Here is a 14372-nt window from a genome sequence, read left to right as displayed (position 1 = left end):
AGGTTTGGATGTTGGGGGAGAGTCTGATGTGCTGGGGTAGTGAGTTCAAGAGTATGGGGGAGTGCTTGTGAGAAATCTTGTAGTCGATTGTGTGAAAAACAGAGGAGGAGGTCCTATGAGGATTGGAGAACATGAGTGAGGATGTATCAGTAAAGCAGGGGAGAGATGTAAGAAGGGGACAGGTTGTGGACTGCCTTATATGTATTTTAAACTGAATTCATTGGGCAATGGGGAGCCAGTGAAGGGATTGGCAGGGGGGGGGGCGGAGGAGAAACAAGGGGAGAGGTGGATTAACTGGGCAGCAGAGTTGAGGATAGATTGGAGGGGTATGTGAGTGTTAGATGGGAAACTACACAGGAGAATGCTGCAGTAGTCCAGGTGGGAGATGAGGAGGGCATGTACTAACATTTTAGTTGACTCAGGGATGAGGAAGGCGCAAATACGAGAGATGTTCTTAAGTTGAAAGCGGCAGGTGGAGGTGAGGGTTTGGATGTGTGGCTTAAAGGACAGGGCAGAATCCAATGTTACCCCCAGGTAGTGGGCCTGTGAGACTGGAGAAAGTGTCATGCTATTAACTGTAATGGATAGATCAGGTGGGGGGGGGGGCTGAGTGACATGGGGGGTGAGTTTTGAGAAGAATGAAGATATAGCCGACATCCACTCTGGGATTCTGGATAGCAGGGCAGTGACATCTGGGCCAGAGAGGTAGATTTGAGTGTCATCAGCATAGAGGTGGTATTGGAAGCCATGGGACTCTCTGAGCTGCCCCAGGCCGAATATATAGATGGAGAAAAGTAGGGGACCCAGGACAGAGCCTTGAGGGACACCAACAGAGAGGGAGCGAGACGAGGAGGTGGTGTATCAATGGGAAATGCTGAACGTTCTGTTGGTGAGGTACGAGGAGATCCAGAAGATGGCCAGGTCTCCTGAGGATAGAAGATAACTTGCACAAACTGGAATACCCCTTGAAGCTTTAAACCTAATGGCTGATTGATATTTTTAATTTGCATTCCTGGTTTTATTTTCTAGCTATTTCATGCACACAACGAAATTCGGTGTTAATGCAGTTTATTGGGGGCCTGCACAGCTCCTCGTACGCAAGTATTGTTTTGAGAAATCCAAATAAAAAAAGCTTTTTCAGATGCCATATCTTGCACCATATTTTCTTTACAAGCTTGTAGGGAGGATTGCGGTTTGAGAAGGGGTATCCATTACAAAACTGTTTTCTTTCAATAAGGTGTGCAATGAGGTTGAACGTTGAGCACCAAATCATGGGCCAAAAAAAATCTCAAGAAGAGGAGTTTTTTGGCAATGTTTTCCAAATTTTCCCTCTTGGCATACAATTCTGTGCAAGGTTAAAAACATACCCACGAGACTACAACCTATAAAGACAGTCCTGGCAGGGAGCCCTAAAAAGTAACAAGAATATCATAGAAGGTTGCAATTAGTAAATTGACCGCTAGATGTCAGCATAACTAAGAAAGAGCGAAAGGACTGTAGAAGTGACGTGAGGCAGGGAGGCGCATGCGCAGTAAAGACTGCGGCAGCCGGAAGTAAACAAAGCGGTAAGTGAGACTGGCTCTAGGCTGACAGTCTCCGGTAACCGGCTATGATGGAGCAGCCGCCTGGGTCCAGGGAGGAGGAGGACGAAGACGACTTAGCCCACGAGCAGGCGGAGCGAGGCGGGCAGGAGCTGCAGTACGGCCAGTACCCGGCCGATGGGGACACGCAGGTGCTGTATTACACCATGCTGCCCGCGGAGCAGGAGGACGAGAGCGGCGAAGCCCTGGACACCTCCGACCCCAGAGACAGCACGGCCAGCCCCGAGGAGCTGGAGGACGACGACAACTCTGGCGACAATGACACCGTGGTGACCAAGACGTGCACCTACCAGGGCTGCCCGGAGACCACCAGCCAAGTGGCCAAGCAGCGCAAGCCCTGGATGTGCAAGAAGCACCGCAACAAGATGTACAAGGACAAGTACAAGAACAAGAAGAAGAGCGACCAGGCCATGTCCTGCACCAGCAAGCTGGAGGTCAGCAGCCAATCACATGCGGGCTCTCATGTCTGAGAGAGGCTGGACAGCATGAAAGCTGCCTTCTGATTGGTTACTACAGGCAACCGCTCCACATCCCCCTGCGCAAAAAGCTGACATCTGATTGGTTGCTATGGTTAGAGGGATTTTCCAGGATTCATATATTGATGACCTACAGCAGGGATTTTTAACCTCCGGCACCCCAGAATGCTTCGTTCACTTGTATGGGAACAGCCGAGCATGTTTGCATGCTGGGAGTTGTAGTTTCACAGCAGCTGGAGTGCTAAAGGTTTGCTGATCCCTGACCTATAATGAATGGCGAAACAGAAACGGTCAGGAAACTAGCGTTCACACCTCTCCAAGGAACCAGTAACTAGTGTTGAGCGAACTTGTGTTTTAAGTTCGGCATCTAAAGTTCAGGTTCGGGTGATCGAAGAATCGCATTATGGATTCCGCTACCACGGACCATAACTTATGGTCCGTGGTAGCGGAATCCATAATGCGATTCTTCGATAACCCGAACCTGAACTTTAGACGCCTTAAGTTCGCTCAACACTACCAGTAACCCCATTCTTCCCAGAGGCTGGACCATTGTGGATACTGGTGGCCAGAGGTTGCAGTGACGTCTGTTCAGGCCATTTCACTCTATGGTGTATGAGTACGACTTCAGACATTTCCCCGCCGTTCATTAGTGCAGGGCGCGCTGTGAGCGGCACCGGAAATAACCAATAGCAGAGCTCCTTACAGTAAGGACCTTTGTTATTGGTTTGGATGGGCTGCCGGACCACCGCTTTGAAGATGTGGAGGGGGAAGCTCCTGTAGCAGCGAGCAGGGTAAGCGGCCTCCTGGTGGGCAGTGGGCTTTAGTGGGGGGTCTTAGCTCCGAGACCCCCGCTAATCTCTATAACAAGAAGTCAGAAACGCTCTCCTCACTGCTGAGCGCAATACTGAAGACAGTCTCAATAGAAAGTCTATAGGACCGTCTCCACTAGCACGCTCAGCAGCCACGAGAAGCAGCGCTCGGCGCCGATGAATGGCAGGGAAAAGTCTCCTCGTTCTAGAGATCAGCGGGGGTCAATGCGCTGGGACCCCTGTCCCTATGACCTATCAAAAGTGTCGTTACTCTATAATGTGGGACAGGCCTGGGGCTCTAAGCCCTAAATGCAGGCAGGGAAGATCCAGTATATCGAACTGTACCTTATTACTTGGCTATAATAACCTGCTCTGCATTCACTCCAGACCCCCCAGGGGCTTATTAACCCTATGCTGGAGGGAGGGGAGCAATGTTATTTACGTGGGAGATATGTTATTCAGATTAGTAATGGTTCCCCTGCATAGGCCACGTTTACACCACCGCTATTTATTTCCGTTGTTCTGCTCCGTTAGATGAGCAGAACAATGAACATAACGGAAGTGCTGGATCGGACTCTGCCGACTATGTCTTTTTACCAGACAACAAAGGCCTACATACAAGGGTTTCTTGACAGAATCTGTGACTAGCGCCCCGAACGGAGCCTCCGACACAGATATGAACAAGTGTAGGCCTCCATATTATGGATTTGAATTACTGCAACTTGGGTAAAAATACTCCTCAAAAATGGTAAGAAGAGTATTTTTACTCTTCTGGAAAAAATGTAGTGCGACCTCTGCTGGTGGCACCAAAACACAGGCCTCCCGGTCTGAATACCAGCTGGGCACATGAATATTGGCAGGGGCGGTATAGATAGTAAGGTCAATTCCAGAAACACGGACACGTTTTAGTTCGGCTGGCTGTTTAGTGTGGGGGTGGGGGTGTCACCTTCCCCAACAGCACAGGGTTCAAAGGATTGGGCATGTTGGATTACAAGGGGGATAAACCGGCACTAGAGATGACTGGCAGCAGCTTTCTCCCCATTGAGAACACATGCATGCCCAACTGAGCTGAGCATGCATGTGTATGGGAAGGTCCGGAGTGAGGCCTCATGCACATGACTGTATGTATTCTGTAGTTGGCAAAATACGGATAGCGTCCATGTTGCATCCGCATTTTTTGCGGACCCGTTCACTTGGGTTCGTGGTCCGCATTTTGTGCTAAGTATAGGACATATTCTATCTTTTTGCAGAACAGACATACGTACGCAAAAAGTGCCGGGATCGTCTATATGCTTTCCGCATCCATTTGTCCATTCCACAAGAAGATAGACTATGTCCACAGAATGCAGACCACGGACCTATTGAAGTCAGTAGGGCAGCAAATAAAATGATGCGGACTGTACACAGATCATATCAGTATTTTGCGGATCTGCAGTTGACTCTGGACGTGAGATGATTCCTCATTCTTCATCTTCTTCATGTTTAGGAGAGTGCAGAGTGCTCGGTGTCTCTTACAAAACAGAGGACTGGATCAGTCGGGGACCGGCCGCCTCGTCCTACGTTACTGGAGCAAGTGCTCAACCAGAAAAGACTGGCAAGTATATGGGTGTAATAGACTGTACTCATCCTGCTTTATATTACGGGTGTGCACAGCATGCCCCACCATACTACTGCTCAGACCTCATTCTGTCCACCCTGCGCTTACATGGTGTCTGTGCACCTTGGGCTGAGAGGAGATGGGAAGGAATGGACTAATGCCACCATAATGCATATGGTACTGGTGGCAATGGTGGGTTGCAGTGGACTTACCATCCCTGCATTTACATAATGCTTCAATCTGATTGTTCCCTGCATGGCAACTTCTGGAGTGGATGGGAGTCATGTGTGCTACTTTGGGGACACATCTCTGCTGCAGCCAGTCATTGGCTGCTGGAGCAAATGTAAACTCCGTCCACTCCAGAAGTTGACAAGCAGTAAACCGAAGGAGATGGGACTGAGTTGTGGCTGGGCAACTCTTTTAAGATGAGCAGAATTAGAGGTTCTGCCTTTTTTCCATTGAAGTAACACACTGTGTGGCTCAGGCTGTGGATCGCTTGGCCGACAATTGGCTTATCTCTGTGGCCATGGCAGGACAATGGATGGAGAGGTGGATGGAAACAGTGATATGAAAGGTGAAGAGGTGGATAGAAATGGTCAGATGATGGATGTAGAGTTGAATAGAAATGGTGACATCCTGGATAGATATGGTGGGATGATAGATGGAGAGATGACTAGTTGAGAGGTATATAGAAATGGTGGAAGGGGTGGTGATATGGTACTATATAAATCCACGTAGTACTCACTCGAAACTCCAGTAGCAGGCAGGCCGGGCGGCAGTGTAACGTAACTCACTACATAAAGTGGGAGGATAAGACGCGTGACGTAGTGAGTGGCGTTACGCTGCCACCTGGCCTGCCTGCTACTGGAGTTTTGAGTGAGTACTACGTGGATTGCGATACTGCTTCAGAGGATTTCTATAGTTTAACAAAGCTCCCATGCCTACAGGTTACATATGAATACTACAGTGAGCGGGGCCCGGTGTAATAGAATACAGTGACTGCACCGGGCCCCGCTGCCATTCCAATATCAGTTGCCGGCCCCCCTGTTTTGGGGTCATTCACTATTTACACAGGGACACTGTTAGATCCCCCCCCATAAAAGTGTCATCCACAGATCCCCCCCATAACAGTGTCATCCACAGATTCCCCCCCCCATAAGTGTCATCCACAGACCCCCCCCCCCCCCCATAAGTGTCATCCACAGTTTCCCCCCCCCATAACAGTGTCATCCACAGATCCCCCCCCCCATAACAGTGTCATCCACAGATCCCCCCCCCCATAACAGTGTCATCCACAGATCCCCCCCCCCATAACAGTGTCATCCACAGATCCCCCCCCCCCATAACAGTGTCATCCACAGATCCCCCCCCCCCATAACAGTGTCATCCACAGATCCCCCCCCCCCATAACAATGTCATCCACAGATCCCCCCCATAACAGTGTCATCCACAGATCCCCCCCCCATAACAGTGTCATCCACAGATCCCCCCCCATAACAGTGTCATCCACAGATCCCCCCCCCCCATAACAGTGTCATCCACAGATCCCCCCCCCCCCCATAACAGTGTCATCCACAGATCCCCCCCCATAACAGTGTCATCCACAGATCCCCCCCCCCCATAACAGTGTCATCCACAGATCCCCCCCCCCCCCATAACAGTGTCATCCACAGATCCCCCCCCCCATAACAGTGTCATCCACAGATCCCCCCCATAACAGTGTCATCCACAGATCCCCCCCATAACAGTGTCATCCACAGATCCCCCCCATAACAGTGTCATCCACAGATCCCCCCCCATAACAGTGTCATCCACAGATCCCCCCCCATAACAGTGTCATCCACAGATCCCCCCCATAACAGTGTCATCCACAGATCCCCCCATAACAGTGCCATCCACAGATCCCCCCATAACAGTGTCTTCCACAGACCACCATTAGTTCAAAACCCACCAAACACACACCTTTTGGTTCAAAAATATTTTTTCTTATTTTCCCCCTCAAAAACCTAGGTGCGTCTTATAGGGTGAAAAATACAGGTATATAGAGCACATCTTTTGCTTTTTGTTAATTTAGTTTTATTATTGAAGATGTACAGAATCCCTCATTATAGGTTTCTGTTCTTCCTTACCATTTCCCTCACTGCTCTCTGTGTTTCTTTTCCAGTCTCTTTTGAGGAGTCCAGAAGTTGTCAAGTTTCTTCAAACTCAGCAGCAACTGCTCAGTCGCCAGGCTTTTGAACAGCGGCAGTCTTTTCAAGGAACATCACTTTGACCGAATTTGCCCGTCGGATGAACTAGTTATAAACTTAATCTGCTGACATCCGTTTTTTATATATTTATTATGTGACAAGACTAACGGAGCAGCCTGAAGAGATGGGAGGTGAAGCAAGCTATGTGTCATGTATGAGGATGCTGTTCATATAGACATCTTTTATGGTGTCCCATCTCTGGCATCCTGTGTGATGGTTTTACCACGTACCTAGCAGATGGTTTACAAAAGAGCTATGTATACTGGCCTGTACATACAGTCTTATACATCATGTTCTGTTACTCACTCTTACGGCCCATGCACGCAGCCGTTGCCATTTTTGCGGTCCTGCCCTCCATTGAACTGTCCTATCCTTGTCTGTAAAACGGAGAATAATAGGACATGTTCTATTTTTTTGCAGGTGCTGCGGAACAGACACACGGATGCAGACATAAGAAGCATTTTTTAAATCCGGGAACCCTCTTTAAGGCCCCATTCACATGACCGGTTTTGTCTGCATCTGTTCTGCATGCGCAGTCCGTTCTGAGGCTGATGCCAGTACAGGGATGAAAGACCGGGCGAGCGCTTAGTCCTCTGACTGACGTTGGGGAAGCTAGGAGGGGACTTTGGGATGCGGGGCATATTATTACTAGACCTAGTGGCCAGAGTGAACATTGCAGGATTATATACATTTTTTAAGTATAGTGACATGAGAAATAAAAAGAAAAAACTCGCTAAATTTTAGAGAAATATGGTTAACATAAATTAAACATTATTTAAACCAAAGCTCATTTTCTGATGACACATTCCCTTCAATTACTAGACCTAGAAAACCTTCTTTCTCACTGGCCACTAGGCCTAATAATATGATGACAAGACCTCTATAGAGATAACACAGGATCCACCAGTCACAATCAAATGGGACAGGAGGCTAAAATATCTTCAAGTGTACCTATCACTTCATAAATCTTTTGACATTGCATGGTGATATGTCATAAGTCTTAAAGGGGTTCTGCACTTTGATTAAACTGTTCTATCCTCTGGATAGAACATCAGCTTCTGATCGGCGGGGGTCTGACACCCGGGACCCCCGCCGATCAGCTGTTTGAGAAGGCAGGGGCGCTCCAGCAGCGCCGCGGCCTTCTCACTGTTTACCGCTGGTCGAGTGACACGACTTGTATCAACTGGCCTGGGCGGGGCTGAGCTCCATTCAAGGGAACAGAGCTTAGCCGGGCCCAGGCCAGTGATACTAGTCGTGACGTCACTGGGCCAGCGGTAAACAGTGAGAAGGCTGCAGCGCTGCTGGAGCGCCGCTGCCTTCTCAAACAGCTGATCGGCGGGGGTCCCGGGTGTCGGCCCCCGCCAATCAGAAGCTGATGATCTATCAAGAGGATAGATAATCAGTTTAAACAAAGTGCAGAACCCCTTTAAATAGAGGGTCCCATGTGCAGAGACCACTCCCTGAAACAAAGGGGCAGAAGTCTCCTTCTCCTCAGAGTCCTGACTAGAGCAGTGTGTGGACTCGGGTAGTTCCTGTGGATCTGCAAAAACAAACGTTTGGACAGCACTCCAAGACGACATATGCAGAAGGTTGATGCACACCTGATATTCAGCTGCGTCCATACCAACTCCGAAATTACAATTCACGAAGAAGGCAGCACATGGGTTTAGATGATCAAACAGTGAAGAACTTTAATCCATAATGATCAATCCAGTAGACGGTGCTCCAGACTAAAAAAAATACCTAGTAGCCATTGGCTCCTGAACTGAAAAATTTAGGAGCCAAATTAAATTTTTAGTCGCCAAATCGAAACCGAATCAAAATTTTGATTCGCTTTCGTCACCATAAAAAAGTATTGCGATACTCAATACCACGCAAAAAAAAAAAAAAACACCAAAAAAAGCTGCATGCATTTCGCATTTTATGAAACGTTCGGCCCATAATAGAACAGTCCTATCCTATTTTTTGGGGTGACAAAAAAATGGCGAATCGCATGTTTTTTATTTATTTCTGTTACGGCGCTCACCGCATAGGAGATATTTTTTAATAGTTTGGACTTTTCAGACGCAGCGTTATGTAATATGTTTATTTATTGTTTATATATTTTATATGTAAAATTGGGAAAGGGGGGATTTAAACTTAATATTTTAGGGTACTTTTACACTAGCGTTTTTCATTTCCGGCATAGAGTTCCGTCCTAGGGGCTCTATACCGGAAAATAACTGATCAGGCATATCCCCATGCATTCTGAATGGAGAGTAATCCGTTCAATATGCATCAGGATGTATTCAGTTCAGTCGTTTTGACTGATCAGGCAAAATATAAAACCGCAGCATGCTACGGTTTTATCTCCGGCGAAAAAAACAGAAGACTTGCCTGAATGGCGGATCCGGCATTTTTCCCCCATAGGAATGTATTGGTGCCAGATCCGGCATTCAAAATACCGGAATGCCGGATCTGTCATGCGCAGACCGGTAAAAATGTGTAAAAAGATACAAGACGGATCCGTCTGTCCGCATGACAAGCAGAAAGATGGATTCGTTCTTGCAATGCATTTGTGAGATGGATCCGCATCTGAATGCGTCTCACAAATGCTTTCAGTCACATCCAGATCGGCGGATCCGGCGGGCAGTTCCGACGACGGAACTGCTTGCCGGATCACACTGCCGCAAGTGTGAAAGTAGCCTTAGTGTTTGTGTTTTTTGTTACTTACTATTAGCCCCCTTAGGGACTGGAACCCTTGTCCTATTCACCCTTGGGCCCCTTTCACATTGGGGAGATTTCTGCGCGGGTGCAATGCTTGAGGTGAATGCATTGCACCCGCACTGAATCCAGACCTATTCACTTCTATGGGGCTGTGCACATGAGTGGTGATTTTCACGCATCACTTGTGTGTTGCGTAAAAATCGCAGCATGCTCTATATTGTGTGTTTTTCACGCAACGCAGGCCCCAGAGAAGTTAATGGGGCTGCGTGAAAATCGCAAGCAAGTGCGGATGCGGTGCGATTTTCACGCATGGTTGCTAGGATGAAAGTCTATTCACTGTATTATTTTCCCTTATAACATGGTTATAAGGGAAAATTATAGCATTCTTTAATACAGAATGCATAGTAGAAGGTCAATTGAGGGTTAAAAAATAAATAAATAATGAACTCACCTCCTCCAATTGATCGCGTAGCTGCCGGTCTCCTGTTCTTTCTTCAGGACCTGTCAAAGGACCTGTGGTGACATCACTGTGCTCATCCTATGATACATCACCATGGTAATGGACCATGTGATGAGCTCAGTGACGTCACCACAGGTCCTTTGACAGGTCCTGAAGAAAGAACAGGAGACCCGCAGCTACGCGATCAATTGGAGGAGGTGAGTTAATTTTTTATTTATTTTTTAACCCTCATTGTGTCACTACCAGAGCTCTGAGACGTTCTCACAGCTCTGTTTCTCCACCCCTGTGATGATGTCACTACCTGAGCTTGGAGGAGTTCTCACTGCTCTGTTTCTCCGCCCCTGGGATGAGGTCATTACTTTCTGTTTCCTTCCTCTCAGCTGTTTCTCCTATGTTTGATTTCTTTGCCTTTTAAATCACCCCTCCTCCTTTTGTAGAGTGTGGATTATATTTCTCATTTGAGTTGTAGCTCTTGCTTGAGTATCTTCACTTGTATGCTATCATTTCACTGGACCTGTGTTCTGCTGCTGCAAGTACTCCGGATATTGCCACCTGTCTTTGGATCCGTCTTCTCTGCTGCTGCAACCCCTTCAGCTAAGTGTGCAGACATTGTAGTGTATCTGTTTGTTTTCTGACCGGATCCGAGGCGACCACGGTTCCCTCCATATACTGAGCAGGGCACCGGTGGCCTTGCCCCTTCCACTATTGTAGGGGTTACAGTGGTCATTAGTCTTAGGTACGCGGGCATGCCTCGTTCCACCTTTAGGATCCGGGTATGTGCTTAGCAGCGTAGGGAAAGCTTTGAGGGTCTGACAGGGGTCACCCTTTATCCTCCCTAGTTTGGGTCCTATTTTCTGTGTATGCTCTAGTTGCTCACATACAGCCGTGACACATTGGCACTGCGCCACTAATGTTTATTATACTGGGGTGTTGGGGAGGGCGCACTGCTCCACCAATGAAGATAACTGACCTGTTAATACAAATACAGGAGGCGGGTGCCGGAATCAAATAGCCGGGACCCGACCTCTATGATAGGGAGCTGCGATCAGCTGCAGTTAACCCCTCAGGTGCCGCTCCCTGTCATAGAGGTCGGGTGCCGGATATTTGATTCCGGCACCCGCCTCCTGTATTTGTATTAAAAGGTCAGTTACCTTCATTGGTGGCGCAGTGGCCACAGCCCCTCCCGTCCCTCTTCTTACTGGCAGCGGCGGCAGCAGCACAGGGGGGAGGGAAAGACTCCTTCTCCACTGCGCTGCTGAGAAGAACATCGGCGGCGGGGCAGAGAACTATCAGCTCCTGTGCCCCGCCGCTGTATTCAACTGCAGAGCTGCGGCGGCGGGTCTAGTCACAAATGGCGACAAGACTAAAAAGTCTTGTCGCCATTTGTAAATTCTAAGTCGCATTGGTCGCCATCTGGAGCCCTGGTAGATGCATCGATTAATCACTATGGATTAAAATAATGTGTGCTCCCTTCTTCTCCATCATTGGATCTGTACATCATTCTTCTCACATCTCCGAGGAGTGGCACAGTACTCCTGCCCCTTCATTTTAGAGATCGGTGGGTAGCGTCTCAGTACCCAGACCCCACCAGTCAAAACTTCTGACATGACGCTATAATATGTCAATAGCTTTAGGAAATTATAGGTAGACTTTAACAAAAGGTGCTAATCCCACTTTTAAAAGGCCCGCCACACTGTCTTTTCCTGGTCCATGACCGGTCGTTTATTTCTGCAGTACGATTACGGTCCGTCCGTCCCCCCACCGCTTGAACCTGCAGTGCAGATGGCGGCTATTTAGAATATCCGATCACCCATTATTCCAGGCAGCTGACAACAGTAGGTGGTCTTCTCTATAGATGATCTTGGCTGATCCAACAGATATCCAACTCCAAGATTAGCATTGGGAACGGTAAATGGCAGCAGGTGCAACTTTTGGCTGCCGGCTCTCATGCGTTTGAGCAGCTATAAGCTCCAAAGAGTTTATTTCCTTCATTTATCTGATACTACAATGTGTATATGCTATACAGTATAAGGCTAGCATACCTTTTGATTTTAAGGTCAGGTCAGGACGTGCAACGTTACAAGGAGATAGTGCCTGGTCCCTCTTACTGCTTTGTGTGAGTAATATATTGTGTAAACTGTTAAAATATGGTTTTATTAAATGATAAAATATCATAAAATCCATTCACAAGTCCATATGTGTTTTGAAAATGAATGGGACCGCACCTGTTCCGCAAAATTGCGGAACGGATGCGGACCCATTTTGCGGACGTGTGAATGGACCCTTAACTGCATTTAAAGGTTGGGTGTCTGACTCTTACTCCCCCCCCCCCCCCCTTCCCGCTTGGTATTGTGTGAGGAGGCCACAGCCACTCATCTTGTTGGGCCAGTGATTTCACGTACATGGCTTAAGCAACGCGCATTCAAGTGAATAGGTCTGAGCTGCAATACCAAACACGCCCATTATACTGTGCAGTGGCAGCACTCACTGGAGAAATGTGGCCTCTTTAAACGGCTGATTAGAAAGGGTCCCGGGAGTCAGACCCCACCAATCAGATCCATAGGATTTCGGACAAGCCCTTTAACCGCAACCCTGTGCATGAAGTGTCGTCCATCGAAGCCAATGACAATAACGCCAGTGTTCATGTACCTAGAGCAGACTGAAAAATAAGAGCAGGATTCTGATTGATGACATTTTGTGTGATGGCACTTTTTATACAAGTCGTTTTATAGAAATCGGAACCTCTTTTAGTAAATTTAAAGGACATCTGTCAGCAGATTTGTACCTATGACACCGGCTGACCTGTTGGCAGCTGAAGACATCTGTGTTGGTCCCATCTTCATATGTGCCCGCATTGCTGAGAAGAGTGATGTTTTAATATTTGCAAATGAGCCTCTAGGAGCAACGGGGGTGTTGTCATTACACCTAGAGGCTCTGCTCTCTCTGCAACTGCAGCTCCCTCTGCACTTTGATTGACAGGACCAGGCATTGAAAACATCATCACACCTGGCCCTGTCAATCACAGTGCAGAAATCGCAGCAGTTGCAGAGAGAACTGAGCCTCTAGGAGTAACGGTAACGCCCCTTTTGCTCCTAGAGGCTCCTTTGCATATATTAAAACATCATTTTTCTCAGCAGTGCGGACACATATGGACATGGGACCAACACAGATGTCTTCAGCTGCCAAGTGCACATGTAACAGGTCAGCCAGTGTCATAGGGACAAACCTGCTGACAGATGCCCTTTAAAGCTGGGATCTGATTCGTTGTAATAAATGCTTGAGGCCGATTCTATTTCACTCGCACATAATTTACTACATGGCCAGAGACCTAATGATCTCTGGTATTGTAGATGTTTTTTTGGTCAGTACGTAGCAGGCTCCAAGTAAGCGGGTGTCGCACAGAATAAACTGTTCTGGTAGTGTGAACGCTTCCTTACACGCTTGGTTTTCTATAACGATTGATCCACAGAGTAAATGACTGTATTGAACTCATCCGATTACCAAGTGCATCTAAGAGGATGTGCCATGAATGTCTGATAGATGGGGATCCCACCTTTGACGAATGGGTGTCCTGTGACTCATTTGCAGATTTGTGGTGGCTGCGTACCCCATAGAAGTCAATGTAGTGGGGGCTGCACATGCAAGCGGCTCTTTCCATTGACGTCTATGGAAATTATAAAAAGAGGATTGTGTTGCCCTAGTGACCCTTTAGCCATTGTATAGAACGGGTCCGTGGGATATCAGAATAACTACATGTATAAGGTGAAATGTCCCCGTTTTCCGTACACTCTCATTATTAGTAGAACTGACACTTCAGGAGAGATTTATTAGTGGAAAGAGAATCCAGCTCTCATTGTTATAGGCCAGGCATGGCCAACCTGCCGCTCTCCAGCTGTTGTAAAACTACAACTCCCATCATGCCCTGCTGTAGGCTGCTAGCTGTAGGCAGTCTGGGCATGCTGGGAGTTGTAGTTTTGCAACAGCTGGAGAGCCTCAGGTTGGCCATCCCTGTTATAGGCAATTGCTCCACTTTTCTAATGCATCAGTCCTGATGAATCTTCCCCCTACGGCCATTCTTCTTGTATTATCTGTGTATGTGATGTGTTGTAGATGTGTGTTTCTGCGGTTTTATGCATGTGGCACAGCACTGCCCGTTTACAGTGATTACTTCAGTTGGCGGTGCTATGAACAAGCAGTGTAGAATAACGTAAGATTCCTTTTGCCAGTTTTTATGGTTTTGTACATTTTGATGTTTCATACATTTTATACGTTTTGTACATTAAAGTAAAGAGTCATACATGCAGCCACGGACTGATGCATGTTTTTTTTCCATGGGTTATTCGTTTTCTTGCTGTGTTACATCTGAGCCTTAATCCTGGCCTTACACATAAGGTAAGTCAGCTGAAGTTGCCAATTGCGGGAAAATCGGTAGCCAGTCTCATGTGTACAGGGGCCTCCTGACTAAGTACGATTA

General features: G+C 47.6%; 1 protein-coding gene across 1 annotated transcript; it reads left to right on the top strand.

Annotated features, from left to right (window-relative positions):
* The first annotated feature begins 1547 nt into the window (after positions 1–1547).
* Positions 1548–7454, top strand: LOC120996288 (regulatory factor X associated protein). The gene is made up of 3 exons (XM_040426107.1): positions 1548–2035; positions 4373–4480; positions 6648–7454. Exons 1-3 carry the CDS (start codon positions 1610–1612, stop codon positions 6753–6755), a joined length of 642 nt encoding a protein of 213 aa, XP_040282041.1. The 5' UTR covers positions 1548–1609; the 3' UTR covers positions 6756–7454.
* The last annotated feature ends 6918 nt before the right edge of the window (positions 7455–14372 follow it).

Source organism: Bufo bufo, chromosome 3 (assembly GCF_905171765.1).
Source record: "Bufo bufo chromosome 3, aBufBuf1.1, whole genome shotgun sequence".
NCBI classification, from domain to species: Eukaryota; Metazoa; Chordata; class Amphibia; order Anura; family Bufonidae; genus Bufo; species Bufo bufo.
This window is presented reverse-complemented; position numbering and strand designations above follow the sequence as displayed.

Bases quoted from the DNA above. Each gene is read 5' to 3' on its own strand.
- LOC120996288 (XM_040426107.1), top strand. From the start codon at position 1,610: ATGATGGAGCAGCCGCCTGGGTCCAGGGAGGAGGAGGACGAAGACGAC. The intron at 2,036-4,372 runs GTCAGCAGCCAA...CTTCATGTTTAG, and splicing joins CCTGCACCAGCAAGCTGGAG to GAGAGTGCAGAGTGCTCGGT. The intron at 4,481-6,647 runs GCAAGTATATGG...TTTCTTTTCCAG, and splicing joins TGCTCAACCAGAAAAGACTG to TCTCTTTTGAGGAGTCCAGA.